Raw genomic sequence first — 21547 nt, forward strand, 5'->3', positions numbered from 1 at the left:
TGTTGGTTTAAATTTGTTACAAGCTTTTCCTAAATATAAGGGGAAAACTTTTTCCCATGGCAGAACTCTTTCACAACAAAACTGCGCTGAAAAATGTTGGGGTGGAAGGATTTGAAACTAGTCTTCAGTGGTATATTTGCTTCCCTTGTGTGTTTTTTTTGCCTCAAGCAGCTGCAGACTTGAGGAGCACAGTCCTGCCCTGCAAATGCTTTACTTTTATTCGCTCTGTGGCAGGAGAGACATGGGCACCTGATGGTTTTTATTACCTACTTTAGGTTAATTATACATCACCCTAGCCAGTGCAGAAGATGAGAATATAGGCATATGGCAATCTTTTCAGAACAACTGGGCCCTGTAGCAGGATCATTGCTGGATTTAAGGTAAAGGGACCCCTGACCATTAGGTCCAGTCGTGACCGACTCTGGGGTTGCGGCGCTCATCTCGCTTTACTGGCCAAGGGAGCTGGCGTACAGCTTCCGGGTCATGTGGCCAGCATGACTAAGCCGCTTCTGGCGAACCAGAGCAGCGCACGGAAACGCCGTTCACCTTCCCGCCGGAGAGGTACCTATTTATCTACTTGCACTTTGACGTGCTTTCAAACTGCTAGGTTGGCAGGAGCAGGGACTGAGTAACGGGAGCTCACCCCGTGGCGGGGATTCGAACCACGACCTTCTGATCAGCAAATCCTAGGCTCTGTGGTTTAACCCACAGCGCCACCTGCATCCCTGTGCTGGAATTATGTGTAAGCTAAACAAGCTATAGCTTAGGACCCTACTCTCTTGGGGGCCCCAAAAATTTTTAAAGAAAAAAACCTGGATGCACATTTCCAAAACGTAAGATAAAAAAACAAATAAAATAAAATCTACATAAAGCAACAGTGTTTTGTGTTGTGTAGGCACCTGTGATGAAAATAATGGGCCCCGCCTGTTACCTAAAATATCACTGGTTTGCTCGTTTCTATATATACCGTGCCTACAACCTGCTATTTATAATTAGTAGTTTGCATCATATATTTGCACCTATTATTATTTCTTGTTATAGCAAGTTTCTAGAGACTAGATTATGAGTCTTTGTAAATTGTGCTTCTAAAGGAACTTTTTTATTGCCAAATGCCAATGTGTTTGCATTATTAAGTTTGTTATGAATAAAAAATAATTTAAAGTTAGAGGTTAATAATTATTTCACTATTAATGTACTTGTTAATTGCATTTCAGTTCAACCATAACTTTGATAAAATATATATTTTGTTATGTGGAAATGGCTTTGGATACCTATTAGGTCTATAAATTACCATATAGCATATATTCAAAACACAAAAACAGTGACAATTTGTTGTTGACAAAGGACAGGTAGACATATAAAGGGCCCCATTACCTTCAGTAACTTAGGGCCTCATCAAACCTAAACCCGGCCCTGAGCAGGATGTGTGGGGATTTTCTGTGTGAAGGGGCCATCGGTGCCAGAGCAGTTAAGTTTTTTTGTGGGGGTCAATGGGTGTATGGGGTTGCAGTGTGTGGCATGGCGCTTAGGGGCTTGCAGTGCAGGATACATGCATAGTTGCCCCAATCTGAACTTTTTAGTTTACTACTTTTTAGTTTACTACTACATCTGCGCAGTTGACATGATTCACCGAGGGGCATATTTTATATTAAAAGCAATCTCAAACAGCAGAGGAATATTTGAGGTCACTGGGAGAGTCAAAATGGCTTCAGGATTGCTCTCCTGTACTACTTCAGACACATGGCTTATATATTTAGATGTATGAGCATTTATGAATATTTATTCTGTATTTGAGACCTTAGAATTCTTATACAGTAACACTATCCCTGACTTTGCACTCTGCTTGCTTCTAGATCAGTTCTACCAACCACCACCTTACCTTTGGTACTGTGGCAAATTCTCACAGCTGCTTGCACATCTGTAATGTTGCTGCCTGAATCAGCCCCTTTATACTCTTCCTCTTTTATTTCATGCAATAAACCAATGGTTCCTTATTCATCCTAGTATGTTCATCTTGTGGCACAGGCATCTCGCAAGGATACATTATTTAGACTAGCGTCGGATAAAAAAAGATATTTGGTATTAAGTTCTGTATCTCTCTTTATAAACTCTAATAAAATTTATTTTAAAAAATATAAACTGTGTGGAGATTTTTGTTGTTGTTACCGTGCTATGTATTTTTGTGTCTTTATATTGTAAACTGCCCAGTCATCCTTGGATGAAGGGTGGTATAGAAATTTAATTTTTTTAATAAATAAAATAAGGAAGCCAGTGGAACCAATTCAAAATCCCTTTCAAAGCTGTTATTATTAAGTCTGGGAAACCCTCTACTGCCAACACAGCTGTTAGAAGCAAAGATCACCAGTGTTGAAACGACGATTCTTCAAAATCAACTTCGTTGGACTGGTCATGAGGGAGCTCATAATAGCAGGGCTGCATTAGTTGTTTTTTTTTGCAGGGGGAGTTTCCTCCCCTTGTTGTGATCCTGATGAAAATTGCTCCTAAGGCCATTTGCCTTAGGAGGAAACTGCCCACAAGCACCTACGTATCAGCTTCAAGTTTAAGCCTGGTCTGTGATTGCCACAGCTTTTGCAAAACAGGGAAGAGCACCAGTGACTGAGTTGTTAGGCATAACATTTTACAGGAAAGCAGTAGGTTTATGCCTCTTCTCCAAAGGTGGGACCTCCCTTTTAGACTTAGCGTCCTGGGTCTTGGGCAATTTCCAGATCACCAAGGTCGTCCCTTCCCCCTCAAACATGCATCTCAATTTGTTTGCAGGAGGAATGTAAAATGTTGCGTCATTCCACACTTCCAAGGCATGATAGTGCGAAAGTCTGACCTTTGGGGGGAAGCAGGTTTGTTGTGTAAGAGCTGTGCAAACAGCTGCTGTTGCACAACCAGAATTGGCCAAAGTGCAATTGTTATTATTTATTGAATTGATATACCGCCCTATACGCTGAGGTCTCAGGGAGGTTCACAGAAGAGACCAACCTTAAAAACTGATATATATATAAAGACATATATATATATAAAATCAAAATGAAGACATGCTGACATCCCTCTGTGGCTACTTTATGAACAAGGAGGGGAGATCCGATCACAATTCACAATTCCTTGCAAGGCATCTGCACTGGCTCTGCTATTAGGAGCTTTTTCTATGGAAGGAACTGTTTGTTTAGGTTTACATCCCCGCTTCTCGGGTCAGTTTTAGAATCTGCTCGAACTTACATTGACCCTTAATTATTTTTTTTTAAAAAATGGTACACGGAATGCAACGTGTTAACACGTCGGTAACTTGATGTGCATATCCGGATTATGCATTCGTAAATTTGACGCCCAAAGCTCACCGTTTCCAGGAGGCGTTGGAAACGGCCAACCTTTCCCTTGCCCCGCAGCGAAGGAAACGAGGGGAAGCTGGGGGCACCGCTTGGAGGCGCCACTGCGATGTACGAAGCGGCTCCCACGACTGCTGTGTCACCTCAGGAAGGCGGAGGCGGCGGAGGCCACGCGGCGGAGGCCCTCGCCTCTACCCTTCTGCCTTTGAGCCGAGAAAGAGCCGGGGAAAACCCGACGGGCGAGAGACGTTGAGCACGACCTCTCCGACCATCCCGGAGAAAGGGGCCGGAGCCAGGCCCTCAGCCGCCGACCAAGGGCCGCCAGCAAAGCGGCGCCTCAGCCGCCCCCCCGACGGCCAACCGTCGCCTCACGTTCAAATCAAGCGCGCGCGCAAGAGAGAGAACAACGGCCGCTCCTGGAAGGGGCAGGGCTGGATGTCATCTGAAAATAGTTCCCACCTGAAAGCTCCCTTAGCTTCTGCATGAGCTTCCTTCCTTTTGCTGATGTCTCCTCATCGCTATACGCACACACCGTTTGAATGGCAATGCCCATCAACTTGGGGTGTGGGGCTCAAATATGCCTCCCTGTGCCTCCCACTCCCTGGTCTGAGCACTCTTTGGACTTCGCTGAGGACATAGCTGTCAACTTTCAGATTTGAAAATAAGGGATCAGCAGCCTCACCTATCCCAGGGAGCCTCGAAAATAAGGGGTCAGCAGCCTCACCTGTCCCGGGGACACTCTACGGGATATCTAACAATACGGGATAGAAGCGGGAAGCAGCAGGAAACGGCGCTGGAATAAGGGAATTTCCCGCAAAAAAGGGAAGGTTGACAGCTATGGCTGAGGATGGCCGTGACGTTGGTCACTGAAATATACTCAGAGTCGCAAAGTGATTTCATGCTCTTTATTCAGCTCATAGTGGTGAGGAAGAATGAATGAAAGTCCCCTCACAGTATCTACTTTATATACATTATTTACACAATGGGCTGCACATGATTGGCTAATTCCGGAATTCTACTGTAAGCCAATCAGGTTGTGGATTCACTTCTATCTGGAGCAGGATTGGGTGGTTCCTGCCAACCAATCATACTGCTGCATTGTTCTAGGACCAATCAGACTGCTGCATTCTGAATCCTATTGTTCTAGGACTAATCAGACTGCTGCAATTTGGATCCTATTGTTCTAGGACCAATCAGACTGCTTTAGTTTGGATCCTATTCAACTCAGTACATAACAGTCACCAAGCACAGGACCACCGTGCGCATGACCAAGTCCATGGAGCCTTTGGGAACGGCACACAGATCCTCTCTGGGGGTGACAATGAAGCCCTCAAAGCGCAGGTGCTGGTTCTTGGGGACGCGCTTCAGGAGATACCTCCCAAAGTTGGGTTTGGGGTCGCTGCAGGTGATAGTCCAGCAGCCCGGTGGGTAGAACAATGGTTTTAGACAGTGGTTTTCAACCAGAGTGCCGGGGCACCCTGGGGTGCTTTGAATGATAGGGGTAAAGGTAAAGGGACCTCTGACCATTAGGTCCAGTCGTGGCCGACTCTGGGGTTGCGGCGCTTATCTTGCTTTATTGGCCGAGGGAGCCGGCGTACAGCTTCCAGGTCATGTGGCCAGCATGACCAAGCCACTTCTGGCGAACCAGAGCAGCGCATGGAAACGCCGTTTACCTTCCCGCCGGAGCAGTACCTATTTATCTACTTGCACTTTGACATGCTTTCAAACTGCTAGGTTGGCAGGAGCTGGGACCGAGCAACGGGAGCTCACCCCGTCGCGGGGATTCGAACTGCCATCCTTCTGATCAGCAAGTCCTAGGCTCTGTAGTTTAACCCACAGCACCACCCGCGTCCCTAATGATAGGGGTACTGTGCGCAATACTTGCCTCTGTCCCTTTCCTTCCTTCTTTCCCTCCTCTGATGCCTTCTGTACCTCCCAAAGGCTTGTGTGACACACACACCCCACCCTATACCTGGAGGTCTCAGGGTGGTTCACAGAACAAAATCAAAATATAAAACCACAATATACATAATCAAAATAAAAACAACAACCCAATAACACCCCCCCACAAGAACCACGTTTTAAAAGGGCATAGGATGTCAGTCAAAACAACAAAAGGCCTGGTTAAAAAGGAACGTTTTTGCCTTGCCCCTAGGCAAACTTCCCTGGGGGTAGCATTCCACAGATGGGGTGCCACTGCAGAGAAGGCCTGTTCTCAGGTCGCAACCCTCTGCACCTCTTGAGGAGGAGGCACACAAAGGAGGGCCTCAGAAGATGATAACAGGGTCCTGGTAGGTTCATGTGGAAAGAGACGGTCCCTGAGGTATTGTGGTCCTGAGCCATTTAAGGCTTTACAGTACAGTGGTACCTCGGGTTAAGAACTTAATTCGTTCTGAAGGTCCGTTCTTAACCTGAAACTGTTCTCATCCTGAAGCAAAGTTCTTAACCCGAGGTACTATTTCTGGGTTAGCGGAGTCTGTAACCTGAAGCGTCTGTAACCTGAAGCGTCTTTAACCTGAAGTACCACTGTATAGGTTAAAACCAGCACTTTGAATTGAGCCCAGAAACCAATTGGTAGCCAGTGTAGTCAGACCAGGATTGGTGTAATATGCTCAAACAGTCTTGCCCCGGTTAGCAGCCTGGCCCCAGAATTCTGAACTGGCTTAAGTTTCCAAACTGTCTTCAGAGACAGCCCTACATATAAGGCATTGCAGTACAGTGGTGCCCCGCAAGACGAATGCCTCGCAAGACGGAAAACTCGCTAGACGAAAGGGTTTTCCGTTTTTTGAGCTGCTTCGCAAGACGAATTTCCCTATGGGCTTGCTTCGCAAGACGAAAACGTCTTGCAAGTTTGTTTTCTTTTTCGTAAAACCGTTAATATCCAGGGTGCATTGCTTGAAGAGGTGCAGTTGCGACTTGACTTCGAGGAGCAACTCATAGCACGCGGTGTGGTAGCCTTTTCTGAGGTTTTTGAGGACTTTGCTGATTTTTGAAGCTTTTCCAAAACTTCTTTTGCAGCCGTTTGGTAAGTTAAACTTTTAAAACTTTTTTTTGGGGGGGTTTGGATTTTGGGTTGGGGTGTTTGGAATTCAACGACTTGGTATTGGGGAGGGGTTTGCAAGAATCTGGGAGCTTGTGTGGTTTTTTTTGAATTTTTATGATTTTCTGTGACCATTGGGGCACTCTGCTGGTTTTTTTTTTTTTAAATTATGGGTTTGAATTTCTGTGTGATGGGTGGCTGGGGGAACAGTTGAGGAGGGGTTTGCAAGAATCTGGGAGCTTGTGTGGTTTTTTTTTTAATTTTTATGATTTTCTGTGACCATTGGGCCATGTTGTTGTTTTTCAAAAAAAAATTCTGAGTTTGAATTTCTGTGTGGTGGGTGGCTGGGGGAGCAGTTGGGGAGGGGTTTGCAATTTCTGTGTGGTGGGTGGGTGGCTGGGGGAACAGTTGAGGTTTTTGAAGACTTTGGTGATTTTTAAAGCTTTTCCAAAACTTCTTTTGCAGCCATTTGAGGATTTTGAAGACTTTGGTGATTTGCAGCCATTTCGTAAGTTAAACTTTTAAAACTTTTTGGGGGGTTTTAGGATTTTGGGATGGGTGTTTGGAATTCAAGGACTTGGTTCTGGGTTTGAATTCCTGTGTGGTGGGTGGCTGGGTGCTTTTGAATTTTTTGGGTGTGAAGCACTGATTATTTTTGTTTCTTTCTGAGTTTACGAAGCTAGGAGCTGTGCTTCCATGGGACCCAAGAAGACTGCTGCTGCAGAGGCCGGCGAGAGGAAGGAGAAGGTGACGCTGGAAATGAAGAAGGAGATCATCCGGAAGCACGACGGTGGAATGTGTGTGACAGACCTCGCCAGGGAGTACGGCAGGAACCCATCGACCATCGGCACCATCCTGAAGATGAGGGAGAAGATCCTTGCGACTGATGCAGCCAAGGGAGTCACCAGGATCGTGAAGAACTGCCCAGCTGTTCTGGAGGAGGTCGAGAAGTTGCTGCTCATCTGGTTAGAAGAGAAGCAGCGTGCAGGGGACACAGTGACTGAGGCCGTGATTTGTGAGAAGGCCTTGCACGCAGACGTCATCCAGGAACAGCCAGGAACCTCAGGCGAGCCAGAAGTCTTCAAGGCAAGCAGAGGCTGGTTTGACCGGTTCAAGACGAGATCTGGAATCCGCACTGTGGTCAGGCATGGAGAGGCTGCCAGTTCTGATGTTCCTGCGGCTGAAGACTTTGCCTTGGAGTTCCTGGAGGCTATGAAGACGGAGGGCTACGTTCCACAGCAGGTCTTCAACTGTGATGAGACCGGGCTGCTTTGGAAGAGGAAGCCCAAAAGGACTTTCATCACTCAGGAGGAGGCCAAGTTGCCTGGCCACAAGCCCATGAAGGACCGTCTGACCCTGCTCTTCTGTGCCAACGCAAGTGGTGACCTGAAGATCAAGCCCCTGCTGGTGTACCACTCGGAGAACCCACGGGCCTTCAAGAAACACAAGGTCGACAAGGAGCAGCTGAGTGTCATGTGGCGATCCAACAGTAAGGCTTGGGTCACACGTGTGCTGTTTGGGTCAATCTTGCTTTTGGCCCTGCTGTCAAACAGTACCTGCTGGACAACGACCTGCCGCTGAAGGCTTTGCTTCTGATGGACAATGCTCCTGCTCATCCTAAAGGCCTTGAGGAGGACTTGTTGGAGGAGTTCAGCTTCATCAACATCATGTTCCTGCTGCCTAACACCACGCCACTGCTCCAGCCGATGGATCAGCAGGTCATCGCCAATTTCAAAAAACTCTACACCAAGGAGCTTTTCAGGCGATGCTTCGAGGTGACTGATTGCACCACCATCACCCTGCGGGAATTCTGGAAGGACCACTTCAACATCGTCACCTGTTTGAAGATGATCACCACGGCCTGGAAAGGGATCAGCCAGAGAAATTTGAATTGCGCTTGGCGCAGCCTGTGGCCGGACTGTGTGGCACCAAGTGACTCTGATGCACCAGAGTCAACAGTGGTGCAGGACATTGTTGCCTTGAGGAGGCCCATGGGCCTGGAGGTCACAGAGGAGGACGTCTGCGAGCTGGTGGAGGAGCACAACCACGAGCTGACCACCCAGGAGCTGGTCGAACTGCAGGCAGAGGCTGCGCAGGAGCAGGCCTCGCTGGAAGAGGAGGAAGCAACTGAGGAACGGCTGTCCTCCAAAGAACTGAGGGACATTTGCATGAAGTGGAAGGATGTGCAGGCTTTTGCACAGCGGCACCACCCTGACAAGCACGTGGCACGTGACCTTGCGAACACTTTTGATATGATGGTCATGTCGCCTTTCAGGGAGGTGCTGAAAAGGCGGATGAAGCAGCAGACCATGGACAGGTTCTTAAGCAAGAAGCAAAGAGTGGAAGAGGAACCTTCTTCGAGTCGTCCCCCAGAGTCTTAGAAAATGTAATGTACCCTTTGTTGATTTTTAAATGTTTTTCCTATCATGTTTAGAAACTTAATTTATTGTTCCTTCAATTTTTGAAATGCTCTTTACAGTATGTGTGACTTTAAAGAGCACTTAATAAACTCTTGTACCAAATCTGGCTTTGTTTGGACTTTTTTTGACCATAGGAACGCATTAATTGGATTTCAATGCATTCCTATGGGATTTTGTGCTTTGCAAGACGAAAAATTTGCTAGACGAAAAAACTCGCGGAACGAATTAATTTCGTCTTGCAAGGCACCACTGTAACCTTAAGGTTACGAGAGCCTAGACAACAGTAGTTAGGCTATCCCTGTCCAGATAGGGATTTAGCTGGGCTACCAGCCAAAGTTGATGGAAGGCACTTTGGGCCACTGAGGTCACCTGAGCCTCGAGCGACAGCAAAGGATCCAGGAGTACCCCCAAGCTACACACCTGCTCCTTCAGAGGAAGTGTAACTCCATCAAAAGCAGGTGACCTCCCACCCATCTGATCTAGGGAACCACCCACTCACAGTGCCTCAGTCTTATCTGGATTGAGCTTCAGTCTGATCTTACTGTCACTAGGCTAATCTGTTAGGTTCTTTTACTACCGTCACTTGATTGGTTTCTTGGGTTTCTTGGAACATTGCAGCAGACTATAATGGGTGCAACCATTGTTGTGCTTTTTATTTTTTACCTTCCAGCTGTTGCAAAACTACAATTCCCATCAGTCCCAGCAAGCATAGTCAGGTGACAAGGGGTGATGTGGAGTTGAAGCTCAGCAATGTGAAGGGTCAAAGACCTGATCTATAGCATGTTTTTGTCTAAAGACCCTTCTCTAAATAACTTTTATGCTTGGAGCAATTTCTGTAGATTCCTTCAAAGTGTGCCCATGCTATGGATGGAAATAATGCACAAGCAAAGGAAGAGAAAAGCAGGAAGGAGCCATTTCTGAGCGGCATGCGCTAATGTTGTGTACAGCTTCCATGCAAAGCAACAGGAGGCAGTGTCAGCATCCGAGTTTTTCCCAGTCAAACCGTCTGAGCTCTGCCTGGTACTGTTTTACCAATTACCAGCAATTAGATCAATCCATGTTAACAGACTGGTGTGTCTGGTGATGTTGCTGGGCCTCTCCTTTTTTTCTCAGTGCGCCGTATGTGGGCAGCACCACCAGAAGGAAATGTGCCCCTAACTGATGTGGCAATCCATGGAGAGGCTAAAGAATTGCGTCATCGTTGCACAATGGAGAAGGGACCAAGGCTCAGGCTGACTTGCATGTGCCCATTAGCAGCATTTCCGCTGCAGTGCTGCACTGCCCGCAAATGTTGAAGCTCTCCTGAATGTAAAAGGCAGCATGCAATGCATGTGGAAGCAGGTTCTATAGGAGAAATTGGACGGGATGCTCTTAAAAGCAAAAAGCTTTGTTGGACACCGTGAATTTGCAGCTCTCTGGCATTTCAAACTATTACTCTAATTGAGGGCCAGCATGATGTTGGGGTTAGAATCCTGGAGACCAAGGCTGGGGAAAGCTTGATTCAACCCCCCACCCCCCACCAGAAACTCAGAAGAGTAAAGAAGCCTCTTTCTCTAGTCACCCAGTCCCATCTTGTAGTCATCAGGCTGCTTTGTTTGAGACTAGTGAATTTATTGGAATCTGCTGATTTTTTGGGGATGGTGGGCGGGGTCGGTTTTTGGATCCAGGCTCAGCTAAATGCAGTCAAGTCCCGTTGAAGCCACTGTGAAAACTTGGTCCCGATTTCAGGCTTCCGTTGAAAGTGTGGCAGTGAAGTTGAACTAATGGAGCCCAGAGCCAACCCTTCAGAATTGCTTGCAGCCTTGGGGATTACCGTGAACACGGATGGGAAGGAAAGCTAGGATGACAGCAAGGAATGGCACTGACCGCTAAGTAAGAGGGACAGATGACATTTCATCCAAGAGAAGAGGTTAAAACAAGATGGACATACCTTTTTATTGCAAATTCCAAAGTAAAAAGATGTACAGTACAAAGGAAATCAAATAAGTCAGACGGTATTCATCTTTCATCCCAGCTATTTTGTTGAAGTAGGTATTTTTTTATATAAAAAAACCACACACATGCTCTTTCTCCCCTCCTCAAAACTCCTCCTTTTCCTCATTTGTTTTGTTTTGTTTGTTTGTGTGTGTGTCTTAAAGCAGAATAAAATCTACTGGGTTAGGGTCTAAAGGGGCTGAAAATAAAGACATTATTGAGGGGTAGGGTGGGGAACAAGCAAATTGCAGCAAGAAAATAGTTGCCCTGATATCTGCTGGGGGGGGGGGGAGAGGGAGGGAAGAAGCGATAGCAGTGACTTTCTTAATTAGCAGCATTAATGGCACCATCTCACTATGCTTTCCCCTTAGTCCATGCTTTGCCCTATACACACTTAAACAGCACTTGCAGTTGTGAATCTCAGAAAAGCATTTGAACAGACGTGAATTAAATTAAGCCTCACAACACCCCTGTGAGGTAGGTAATTACCCGTTTTACAGATGGGTAAAACTGAGGCACATAGAGAGGTTAGGTGACTCTCCCAAGTTTGGGGACACACACGCACGCACACCAGATCAGCCGTGGAGCTGAAAACAGTAATCACAATAGTTCTGTTTTTCAATATTCAGCTCTTAACACCTGAAAAGCAGTTTCTATCCCCTCTTCTACAAAATGCACTTTCTAGAGACATTCACACCCTCACACCCCTCTATATACAAATGCAACATGCATCAACCTACGGCAAAATTTGGATATATATGTATCTGCGACAACACATAATTCCAAGCCAATTTCAGCCACTTTGGATATTTGGTGAAATTTTTCTTGTTGAATTACTCTATATGTGCTTCCAGATAGGGACCTACTATTGCAAATGGGATGTTGGCAACAGATTTGTTTTTTAACATCACATTTTCCTTGGAAAGGATACACCAGAATGAAAAGGGGGTGGAGAGACCATGGGCTAGTATTGCACTGTGAAAAAATTGTCAGCATGAGGAGCACTCATCCCATATTAAGAACCTGTCTGGAAGCGTCCTACATCACAAAAGTCCAAACTTGTTTAATAGTAGAGTCTCTCTCTCTTTCATTACTAAAGGGAGTCTCACAATGTTTGGATTAATGTTTTGTCTTTTTTTTTAATTAGGGTGTGGGATCTCTTCTAATGAATGATAATCCATTCACCTTCTAGAGCTTCTTCACTCAGCGTAGCTCCCATCACCCTCACATGGAGGTGATCACTGTAACTTTTGAAACACAAAATGTTTATTTTGCTATTCATTAGTGCAGTGAATTCCTCTGCTTGCAAGTGTGCCTGATTCCATATATTCTGAACTGTGGGAGGAAAACGGGGGTAAACATGTAACCCAAACCACAAAACTATGACAGGAGAAACGAACCTGCGGCATGCACAACTATCCACAACCACAGCAAACGAGCCACTTTCTGAGCAAATTTCAATGCCCCAGTTCCACCTCACTTTTTAAAAAATAAAAACAAAACAAAACAAAGCCTCATACAACAGACAAGGAGACTGGTGCATGGGTATGATTCCCCAAATAATCTGTGAGCTTAGCTACAAAATTGTTTTCCTCTTAACCACCTGGCAACCGGGGAGTCATAGCTAGCGGATGAAGGAAAGGTGTCGCATTTCAGCCCTTTAAATGGAAAGATTTAAAAGTGGGGGCGGGGAGAGAGAAATGTACAAGCAGCTGATTGGAACAAATTATTTAAAGTGCAAAGCGTAGGCATATTACTTTTGTCCGGTGGATGGATTCAGAACTGCTATAAGCCAAGGAGTGGCTTTCCACTGACCTATGTTCAGCTAAAGCCCTAGCACATACTGTTTATGGAGAGACTGTTACCGATATGCAAGAGACGGCAAAAGGAGGAGAGGACATGGAACACACAGGACCACAGAGCTACCCATTTCCTGTACCAAGGCAAGTGCAGTATCAACCTGAGAATCTTCTGGCTTGGAAGGAGTAAAAACATACGTAGCAGAAGAAGGCCAAGGTTGCAGACGGGACATGATTGTGAGTGCTTACCTGCAATCCCCAGGTAAGGGCCTTTTCATGCTGGTGCATAGTCTTGAAACTGAAGTCCTCAACATGGTGATGGAGACCAGAGGGTTTCAAACTACCATCTATCTACGGTCTTCATCACCGTGATATCTGAGCCCTTCATTTTCATGTCATTCTCCAGTTCATAAGAGCCAGTTCAGGCTATTTTCTCCATTCATCCCCCCAGAGAGGTGCATGTGAACTTTCATATGTTTAGACAGGCTTTTTGAACCAGCTGGTGCTTAGGAGACTGAGCAATGCTTCGGAGCCACATTGGCACCGCACATGTGTGCCGGCAAACACGTAAGAGGTCACATATGCCTCGTTTTCAAACATGGCTACGTTCATACTGAAAATACTTTACAACATGAAATATGAAGTGGCCCCTTGGTCCTGTACAGGAAGCCACCTTTCAGTTCATCGATGACGAATATCAGATCACGCTGTTGCCCTGTACTGGTTGCCACGAGGCAACCAATTTCAAGCATCAGACTCTCGGCCCAAGAAAACATTCTCACTGGGCCACATTTAGGCCTGTTCATTGTACCTGAATGTACCCTGTACGACAGGGGATTTTGTATCAGAGTAAAAAGTAAAATAAAAATAAAATCGAATCTCTATTTTTCAATGCTCAAGCTGGCGTCTTAACTAAAAATTATTGGCAAGATCACTCCCAGATGCCCAAGCTATCAAGATTTTGCCTTTGCTTCCCAAACTTTGAATTACAAAGTTTTGGAGGATAGCACTAGGTCAACAGCATTTTGCTTCAGAGAATCACCAAAGGTCTATCAGTGCAAGAAACAAATGTCAACCATAATTGACGATTTCTGGATGGCCAGACCCTGCTTCTTTGATAATTGCCACAACTATCTATTTGAGAATATCTGCATGCTAATTCTCAACCTAGTTCCCTTACATTCTTAGGAGTTAATATGATTGCTACAGAAACCTTTTAACCGCTGAAATGCAGAACACACACATCAAACCAACTTTCCCATGTGCAGTTGAACTGGGAATGTTCATTTCATGTTCTTTGGCTAGCAGCGGCAGCACATAGTTCATTAAAGTGTGTTTTCTTATAACGACTACAATGAGCCACCAAGCTATCTAATAAGGAGCAGCCAATTTATTTGAGGTCAGACTATTTGCTCATTTAGCCCAGTGTTTTCTAGTTGGGTTGGCAGTAGCTCTCCAAGACTTTAGGCAGAGGGTCTTTTACATCACATCTTACCTGATCCTTTTATGTGGATAAGGCTACCAGATTTTTTTTCAGTGAATCCGGGGACACTTTTCAACTTCAATGGATTTTGTATCAGGGCTGATTTGTACATCTGGGGACTGTCCCCGGGAAATGGGGACGTCTGGTAACCTTAGTCTAGGACTGAACTTGTAACCTTCTGTAGGAAAATAAAGTACTTTACCACTGAATAATGGCTTCTCCCCAAGGATAATTCACTACTGGCAATCTGCACTTGCAAGACGGATTACGGCAGATATGCAAATCCTAACGGGTCTATGAATCTTGAGTTTAAGATTCCTCAGCATTTTCCCTTTATCTTAAAAGTTTAAATGGGAGGACTGGGTGTAGGGTGAAATTGGGGCAATATAATTTTTGCCCCATGTCTTTACAAAATAGAGAGAGAAAAAACAGGGATATACATATGTATCTTGATGCAACTTCCCACCTGAAGAGCAAAACATTTTCTGCTTTCTAACTAAAGCTCCTGATTCGTCCTAGTTAAACAATAATATAGAGATTGGATTGCACATTTTTGCACTGTTAGAAATATTTAAAGTTAGGAGTAATTTTTATTCTAAACCCTCAATAATAAAATGTGTCGAGAGTAAACGAAGCAGGATTTTCTTACATAATACCCTCCAGAAAAACTCCACAGATAAAAGTGACAACAGTGATCAGAACAATACTTCCTGTAACACTGGTATTTTGAATTCTAGATTTCCCCCTTCATGCACAAGTCAGTTTTGATTATCTTCTCAATTACATAGTTTTACTAAGCATTTCTGCATCATAAAGTTGTCTGTTGGTTAAGGAAAACTTGAATTCTTGGAGTCTTCGTAAAAACAATCCAAGTAGTTGAAGAAGGAAAACAAAGGAAGTCGGTCATATTATTTTAAAATATCCAGCATTTTTGATATAGGAACTTGTCACAACTTGACCACTGTTCTAAAGAATATTGTCCGAATTATACGTGCTCAAAAAATAAATAAATGCAGTCTTGAAATTATGTTTTCTTCCAAGGCCTATTGCCATTTATACCATTCAATTGTATTAACAATAATACCCTCAAGTTCTGGTTTTGTTTTTTGTGAGGGAGAGGATGGTTGGAGTGGCATGAGTTTGTGAGAAGTTGCAAGCCCAGCCATAGTATTTATGCCAAATGACTTGATGTATAAGTGTTTTCCCCCCGGTTGTGACTTGATTGAAGATCTTCCATGTCAATTTCACAAAGCACCTGCCATTCATTGTTGGCTGATTAGAAATCTCCACTGCCCATTTAATCGGACAGCCCAGAAAACCAGATTGCTTTTTCTTACTAATTCTACCACTCCAAATAAATAAAGAAATGAACATAAAAGCAAAAACTAATTTCAATATTCTCAGAAAAAAACAACATTTCAACAAAATTCTATACAGCACCTTTTCTGGTGGTGGTGGGGAGTACAAAATGTTGAGCTTAAAAATTAGCACTATCAAAATTAAATGTACGTTTTCTAACTGTTCTCAACGATTTTGAGATTTCTCTGATTTCTAATTTTCTAATGCTTTCTCGAAAAAGCATTGGCCATGCCTGTTAAACTAATAGGATTCCTTCTTTATTGCCAAATTCTTTGATTCTATATATCTTTATATGCTGTCTGTATGTCTCAAACTACCTTTTTGTGATTGTTAATTTTTGAGTAAGATTTCCCCAATATTCTACGCTTTGCTTAAATTATGATGCATATAAAAATACGAAGCAAGTTCCACAATATCTGTGAAGTTTGGCCTATTGTTTGTTTAAACAACTGTCCCCAAAAAAGAAATGGAAAAAAAGAAATGTAGTGTAGCAACTAGAAAAAACAAAAGTATTCACTTTAGTAGGACATAGCCCTCAGCTCTGAAGCTGTTTGTTAATAACTTTTATTTGTTAGTAAAGCTAGTGTAACGTAAGAAAGTTCAAGTATCGCTAAATAATGACCCAATGTAAATATAGATTGCAGGGCATTTTTACTAAAAATTGCTTAGTAAAATTTGACAGCACAAACACTACATGTACCGAGCTTTCCATATGGAACAATAGTCCAGCTAAAGAACAATTATGACATTTAGCCAAATCTTGCATAGAAGTGGTCAAAATATATTGCACCTCAGAACCAAAATATAGTCTAAATATTTCCGTTTGTTGTAAAGGTAACTTTGCAATAAAGCTTTGCTCTATGTCTGTTTGGGAGGCTTTATCTCCTCCCCCTGTGGGGATGTACATAAGTTGACATTGTCTCAAAAGTGGAAAAAAGAAAGAGAAAAAAATGTATTATATATAGATATAAAATTAAACATGGACAGTGGCATACGCCAGAAGCCATTCTATTTAATTTTTTGTAGTCCTTTGTTATTTACAAAAAGGCATGCCAATAAAATAAAATGATATATTACAGTATTTATAATATTCTTTTAAAAAGTTCAACCACATTTTTCAGCTTTTGTTGTTGTTGTGCTGTTTACAATGTTGCCTGTACATATGCATGTATTTTTTTTACTTTTATTTTTATTATACACATTGTAGGAGTAAGTGGGGTAAGTCTAACAGGATAGAAATGTTTTGTTCCTTGTGGTATCTGGTACAGCAGAATTCTCCCACTGATTTCATGATAGCTAGACTATGCATTTAAAAAGTCCAACTTGGCACAGATGTCTATCGAACGGCTTGCTTTCTACAAGACCCTTGTTGCGGGCATCTAGGCGGCGAGATTCTATAGGTCAAGCCTCTGCCAGCTATCTAAAAGGCATTGCTATTTGTTTGTTTTGCTTTTGGAATATTTTGAGTGATTATTTTGTGTGTGTGTTTTTTTGCCCTTTTATAGATACAATTTATTTGGTCCACATTCAAACAGCTTGTTTTCTTTCATTGCGCCCTAAAAAAAGTTCAGTACACCTCCCTTTTTGCAACCAGGCATTCTAAACGATTCACAGCAGCCTATGCCTTCTCTTTAAAGCTGCATGATGGAACAGAGTCTTGGTTATAGTGCAATACAACCTTTGGCCCATCAGCGAAAACTACTCCACAAGCCCGTGCCCTTAAAAGACAAAGAAAAACCCACACAACTGAATTCTCAGTATGATCGACTCGTTGAAGGTGACACAATGAAACATTTCAAAATATTGAGATGCCCAGGTACTAACTAGAAACACAAAAATTATGTTCCCACCCACCCCCAAACCCCCCAGGGTGAGACTCCCGTCAATTTAGAGTTAAGACTAGTTGAGAGGTAGCTCTTTCATCCCTACCTGAATTTTGCAGGACTGGTTAAAATTATGACAACAATGTGGGATGAAATGCAAAGTTGGTGAAGGCACACGACATATAGGACACTTTCTCTCTCAGCGCTGCACCCATGTCACACGGCTACTTTGCTCATCAAACGTGTGATGTTCTACTAAACGTCGGTTTTTAACATTATGGTTATTGTTGCTAGCATTTTGGTTTGCTTTTCCTGTAAAAAAAATAAACAAACAAATGCAAAAAAGCAAAGAAAATCGTGCAACGTCAAGACTGCAAGCTGCAGGAAATCTGTCAACGGAAGAACGCTAAGTAGAGGCCACTTTCCTGGGAATCAGCTTGTGCTCCATTGTTGAGTTCCTTGCATCAGAACGATCCCAAAGGACGCAACCGCCAGCATGTAAATATGGCACACAGTGCTGTAAACTTCCCTGTCGTAACCCTACCCTCCTCGATAAAATTGCTTTATAGATCTGCTGAAAATTGCACCTTTGAAAGATAACGTGCTGTTTCCGATAGCACTTTTTCATGTCTAACAGGGGAGGGGGGGAAAAGTTACCTACACTGCGGAATGGAGGCTAAAGAGTAATTGCGAGTATTGCAGGAAACAAAACTACCGGGTGGGTTTTCTTGAAGCCCTAAAGCACTCTTTGACAGCGACATTGTGTTAAGAAACCATTGCTGCATGGTCTTTTTCCATCAGAAGGCTTTTAAGAGCAGCATTTCCCGTTTTAGCTGTTTCTTTTAAAAAGTGCAAAAAATATATGGCTGCATGGTTAATAAACATACACATAAACTGGTCTCCGTTGGTTGGTTTCACATTTTTGTTCTTCCTAGAGGAGGTGCATGGAAAGATCTAAGGATTGGTAACTTGGCGGAAGGGCATAGATATAGCTAAGAGTAACTCTCCCAATACAGTGTGCCGTAGTCAGTGGAGTGCCTCGAACATATGGCTTAACACAAGGCCTGGACAGCATATTGAGTGTCTTGTGATTTTATGATTCCTCATGCATGATTCCTGATCACAGCATGCCATCATGCAAATCATTTCTATGCATTGAAACGAGCACAATTTTATTGTATTTTATTTTTGGAATCAGCCTGAGCGAGTTTTGGCAGGCTGAAAACACCTGATTATCCCCATCTCCCAAACCATGGTGAAGCCCATATAATAAAGAAGTATGCAGATAATAAATACCAAAGGAACTATGATGATTAAATGACATGGGCTAAATATGTGTCGTTTCGTTTCAGCTTTTTGTCGTTGCTCAATTTGTTTCCCCCCTTGTTCTAATTTTTTTGTTTTTTTGTTTGTTTTTTTGGTGCTTAAACTAAATGTCAAATATGAAAATCTAGTTTTGCATGAGCAACCCAACCCTTCAAAGTGATGGTTTTTTTGTTTTGTTTTTGTTCTGGGTTTCCTTTCAATAAAATGAGAAAAATAAAATCCATTTTGGCTGCTTCGGAAAAAATATATACGAATCCTAAAGCAGCAGGTTGGTTTGTTTTTCCTTAAGTGTGTGTGTGTGTGTGTTTTATTTTGCTTGTTTGTCCTAAGTTGCATTGACTGATGTGGAACATGCAGTATCCACCTGCCCAAACAGTATAAAATCCTTTTTTTTTTACCCCGCCTTTGCATTGTTTCCTGTTTTTTTTAATATATTTGCCTAGATGGGTCCGTTAAACAGGTGGTAGATCACTGCTTTGAGATGCAACATGGTCACACAGTAAGCAGACTATGTTTGGTATAGGATCTTCAGGTAAAGTGTCTCCACAGCTGTTCACTATTGATATATATTTTATCGGGAAGTTTGTAAACAATCTTTTCCGCTCATACTTTTTCCCCTAGAGTTATTAATGTTACGGATCATCTCAATATTTGGGTTCCCTGGTGTCTCTTTGCCTTTTCGCTCTTTCCCGTCTCCCTTCCTCGGCTCGCTGTTTCTCCTTTTCGGGCTTAGTCACACTGTCATAGGATGGGAGGGACGCTGTGGACGGGGTACCTTCTTTTTTCTCCCTGTTTGTCCCTCCGTTTTCCATCTTATTGGAGACGTTCTTTCGGTAAATAAAGCCCCTCCTTATTAAGCGAGCCCGGTACGCCCTCTGGATGACCAATGCAGAGACCTCTTCTTGCTTGCGCCGCAGTGTGGTCGTGATAGGCTCGTAAGACACTTTGGATGGATTCGAAGCCACAAACCTCTCCTCCATCTGCTGCCTCAGGATGTCCAGCTCGCCGCTATCACCCAGCACCCGCTTGGTAAAGGCAAACAGGATGTCCAAGCAGTGGATTCTATCCCCGCTCACCATCGGCAAGTCCATGGCAATGAGTTCAATAGTGTTGGGCTTCGGGACGCGGAGAGGGTGCTCCAAAGCGTCAGCAAAGTCTGCCAGCTTGCAGTACTCAATGAATTGCGTGGCGTCGGGGTCAAACTTCTCCCAGATCTCGTAGAAGGTCTCAAAGTCGTCTTCGCTCAGCGGGTCGGCGCTCTCCTCCGTAGCTACGCTGAAGTTCTCCAGAATGATGGCAATGTACATATTCACCACAATCAGAAAGGAGATGATGATGTAGCTAACAAAGAAGAAGATCCCCACCGAGGGATTCCCGCAGTCGCCTTTGAAACCACTCCCGGGGTGTTCCTTAGTCAAATCACAGTCCGGTGGCCTGTTGAGGATGGGCAAAAGCAAACCATCCCACCCAGCTGAGGTAGTGATCTGGAACAAGCAAATCATACTGTTGCCAAAAGTCTCAAAGTTGAACATGTCATCGATGCCAGCCTCGTGCTTGACGTAGGCAAAGTTGGACATCCCAAAGATGGAAAAGATGAACATAACCAGGAAGAGCAGGAGACCAATGTTGAACAAGGCAGGCAAAGACATCATTAAGGCAAAAAGCAGGGTGCGGATCCCTTTGGCTCCTTTGATCAGGCGCAGGATGCGGCCAATACGGGCCAGGCGGATGACTCTGAAGAGAGTAGGTGACACAAAGTATTTCTCTATGATTTCAGCCAAGAACATACCTTAAATGAGATTGGGGGAAAGAAGAAAAAATAGCGTTACAATTCTTTCAAGTAATCACATACCATTTGCCCAGAAGCAGGTAGTACTGGCCATATTTGAGAGGGAAATGCCATACTAGGTTCATTGAGGCTGGCAGTCTTCCTATCTCCATATCCTTAGTATTTGAGTCTTTGCAAAATGCCCATGAGCCATATCAGCAAATTTCATTTTACAAGGGCACCTCATCTTTTTATTAAGACCATTATAAAATGATAGGCAGTGCTTGTTGCCTTGTTATACCCCATGAATCATAAAATAGTATAATCTCTCTTCCCTTCTGTTTACTTTGCTCTGTTGTTTAGGATCATGCTAGATGTAACATCCCGTTGTGTGTGTGTGTGTGTGTAAATCCCCCCCCCTTGTAACAACAACTTTTATACCTTGCTTTTCTATTCAACAATCCTCTAAATGGGTACCAATCGGTAAGACAAAAAACAAAATGTTAAAAACGGCAACAATCCAAATTTCATGTTCAAAGTAGGCGCCGGCGCTTTGGGCGATTGCCAACAGCAGCAGAAAATATGGAACAAAACTAGGTCATCCAGAGAACCCCAAATGCTCAACAGAACTACTGGCCAATTGTCTAAAAGAGAGCAAGGAAGAAGCAAGGCAATCCCTAGAAAGAGATTTTCACACCTTGGTGCCACCACCGACAATGCCCTACCCTGCATAAATGCCCACTGCATTAAAAATAGAGCCATCACACATCGTGGGGCCTCTAAGGGAGCTCTTAATATGAAGGTGGGCTCATATGAGAGAAGGCTGCCCTTCAAGAACAAAGATCATTCAGGACCGTAAAGGTCAACACCAGCACTTTAAATTGGGCCCAGGAACTAATGGCATGAAGTATGATTAATTGGTGAAATATGCTCCTGATAACACTTTCCAGTTAATAAAAATCATTACCAAGGCCTTTGGTGGCTGTCTTCCTCCTGCATTGCTGCGTGCTGCTAGTTTGTTACTGTTTTGTGGTTTTGTTTTATTATGCTTACTGTATATTAATCTGCATTTGTTTTTAATCATCATATTTTTTGTGATCCAGCATAGGACCATATGGAGCAGGGTAGTTTATAGGTACAAATGAAAGCAGATTTGCAGAGTTTAAGCGGAAGAACGGGTGTGTGTGTCCGGGGGGAAAGCAGTTATTTCCCGACTCAAA

At 43.7% G+C, this 21547-nt stretch overlaps 1 protein-coding gene and 1 pseudogene across 2 annotated transcripts in view; both read right to left on the reverse strand.

The window, feature by feature from the left end:
* The window catches only part of LOC309527484 (thiol S-methyltransferase TMT1A pseudogene), a 29766-nt pseudogene extending 26048 nt beyond the window's left edge, over positions 1–3718 (reverse strand). Inside the window, exons 1-2 of the transcript XR_014224655.1 lie at positions 3348–3718; positions 1880–2052 (exon numbers count right to left, since the gene is read on the reverse strand). The product of XR_014224655.1 is annotated as a thiol S-methyltransferase TMT1A pseudogene (transcript). The remainder of the gene's footprint in view (positions 1–1879; positions 2053–3347) is intronic.
* A 6982-nt stretch (positions 3719–10700) lies between these two features.
* Positions 10701–21547, reverse strand: part of SCN8A (sodium voltage-gated channel alpha subunit 8) — a 113306-nt gene continuing 102459 nt past the window's right edge. The window contains exon 27 of the mRNA XM_082212339.1: positions 10701–20348. Coding sequence (XP_082068465.1) covers positions 19204–20348 — 1145 coding nt within the window. The 3' untranslated portion in view covers positions 10701–19203. The remainder of the gene's footprint in view (positions 20349–21547) is intronic.

The sequence above is a fragment of the Podarcis vaucheri genome (assembly GCF_965113315.1).
Source record: "Podarcis vaucheri genome assembly, chromosome: 2".
Classification (NCBI taxonomy): Eukaryota; Metazoa; Chordata; class Lepidosauria; order Squamata; family Lacertidae; genus Podarcis; species Podarcis vaucheri.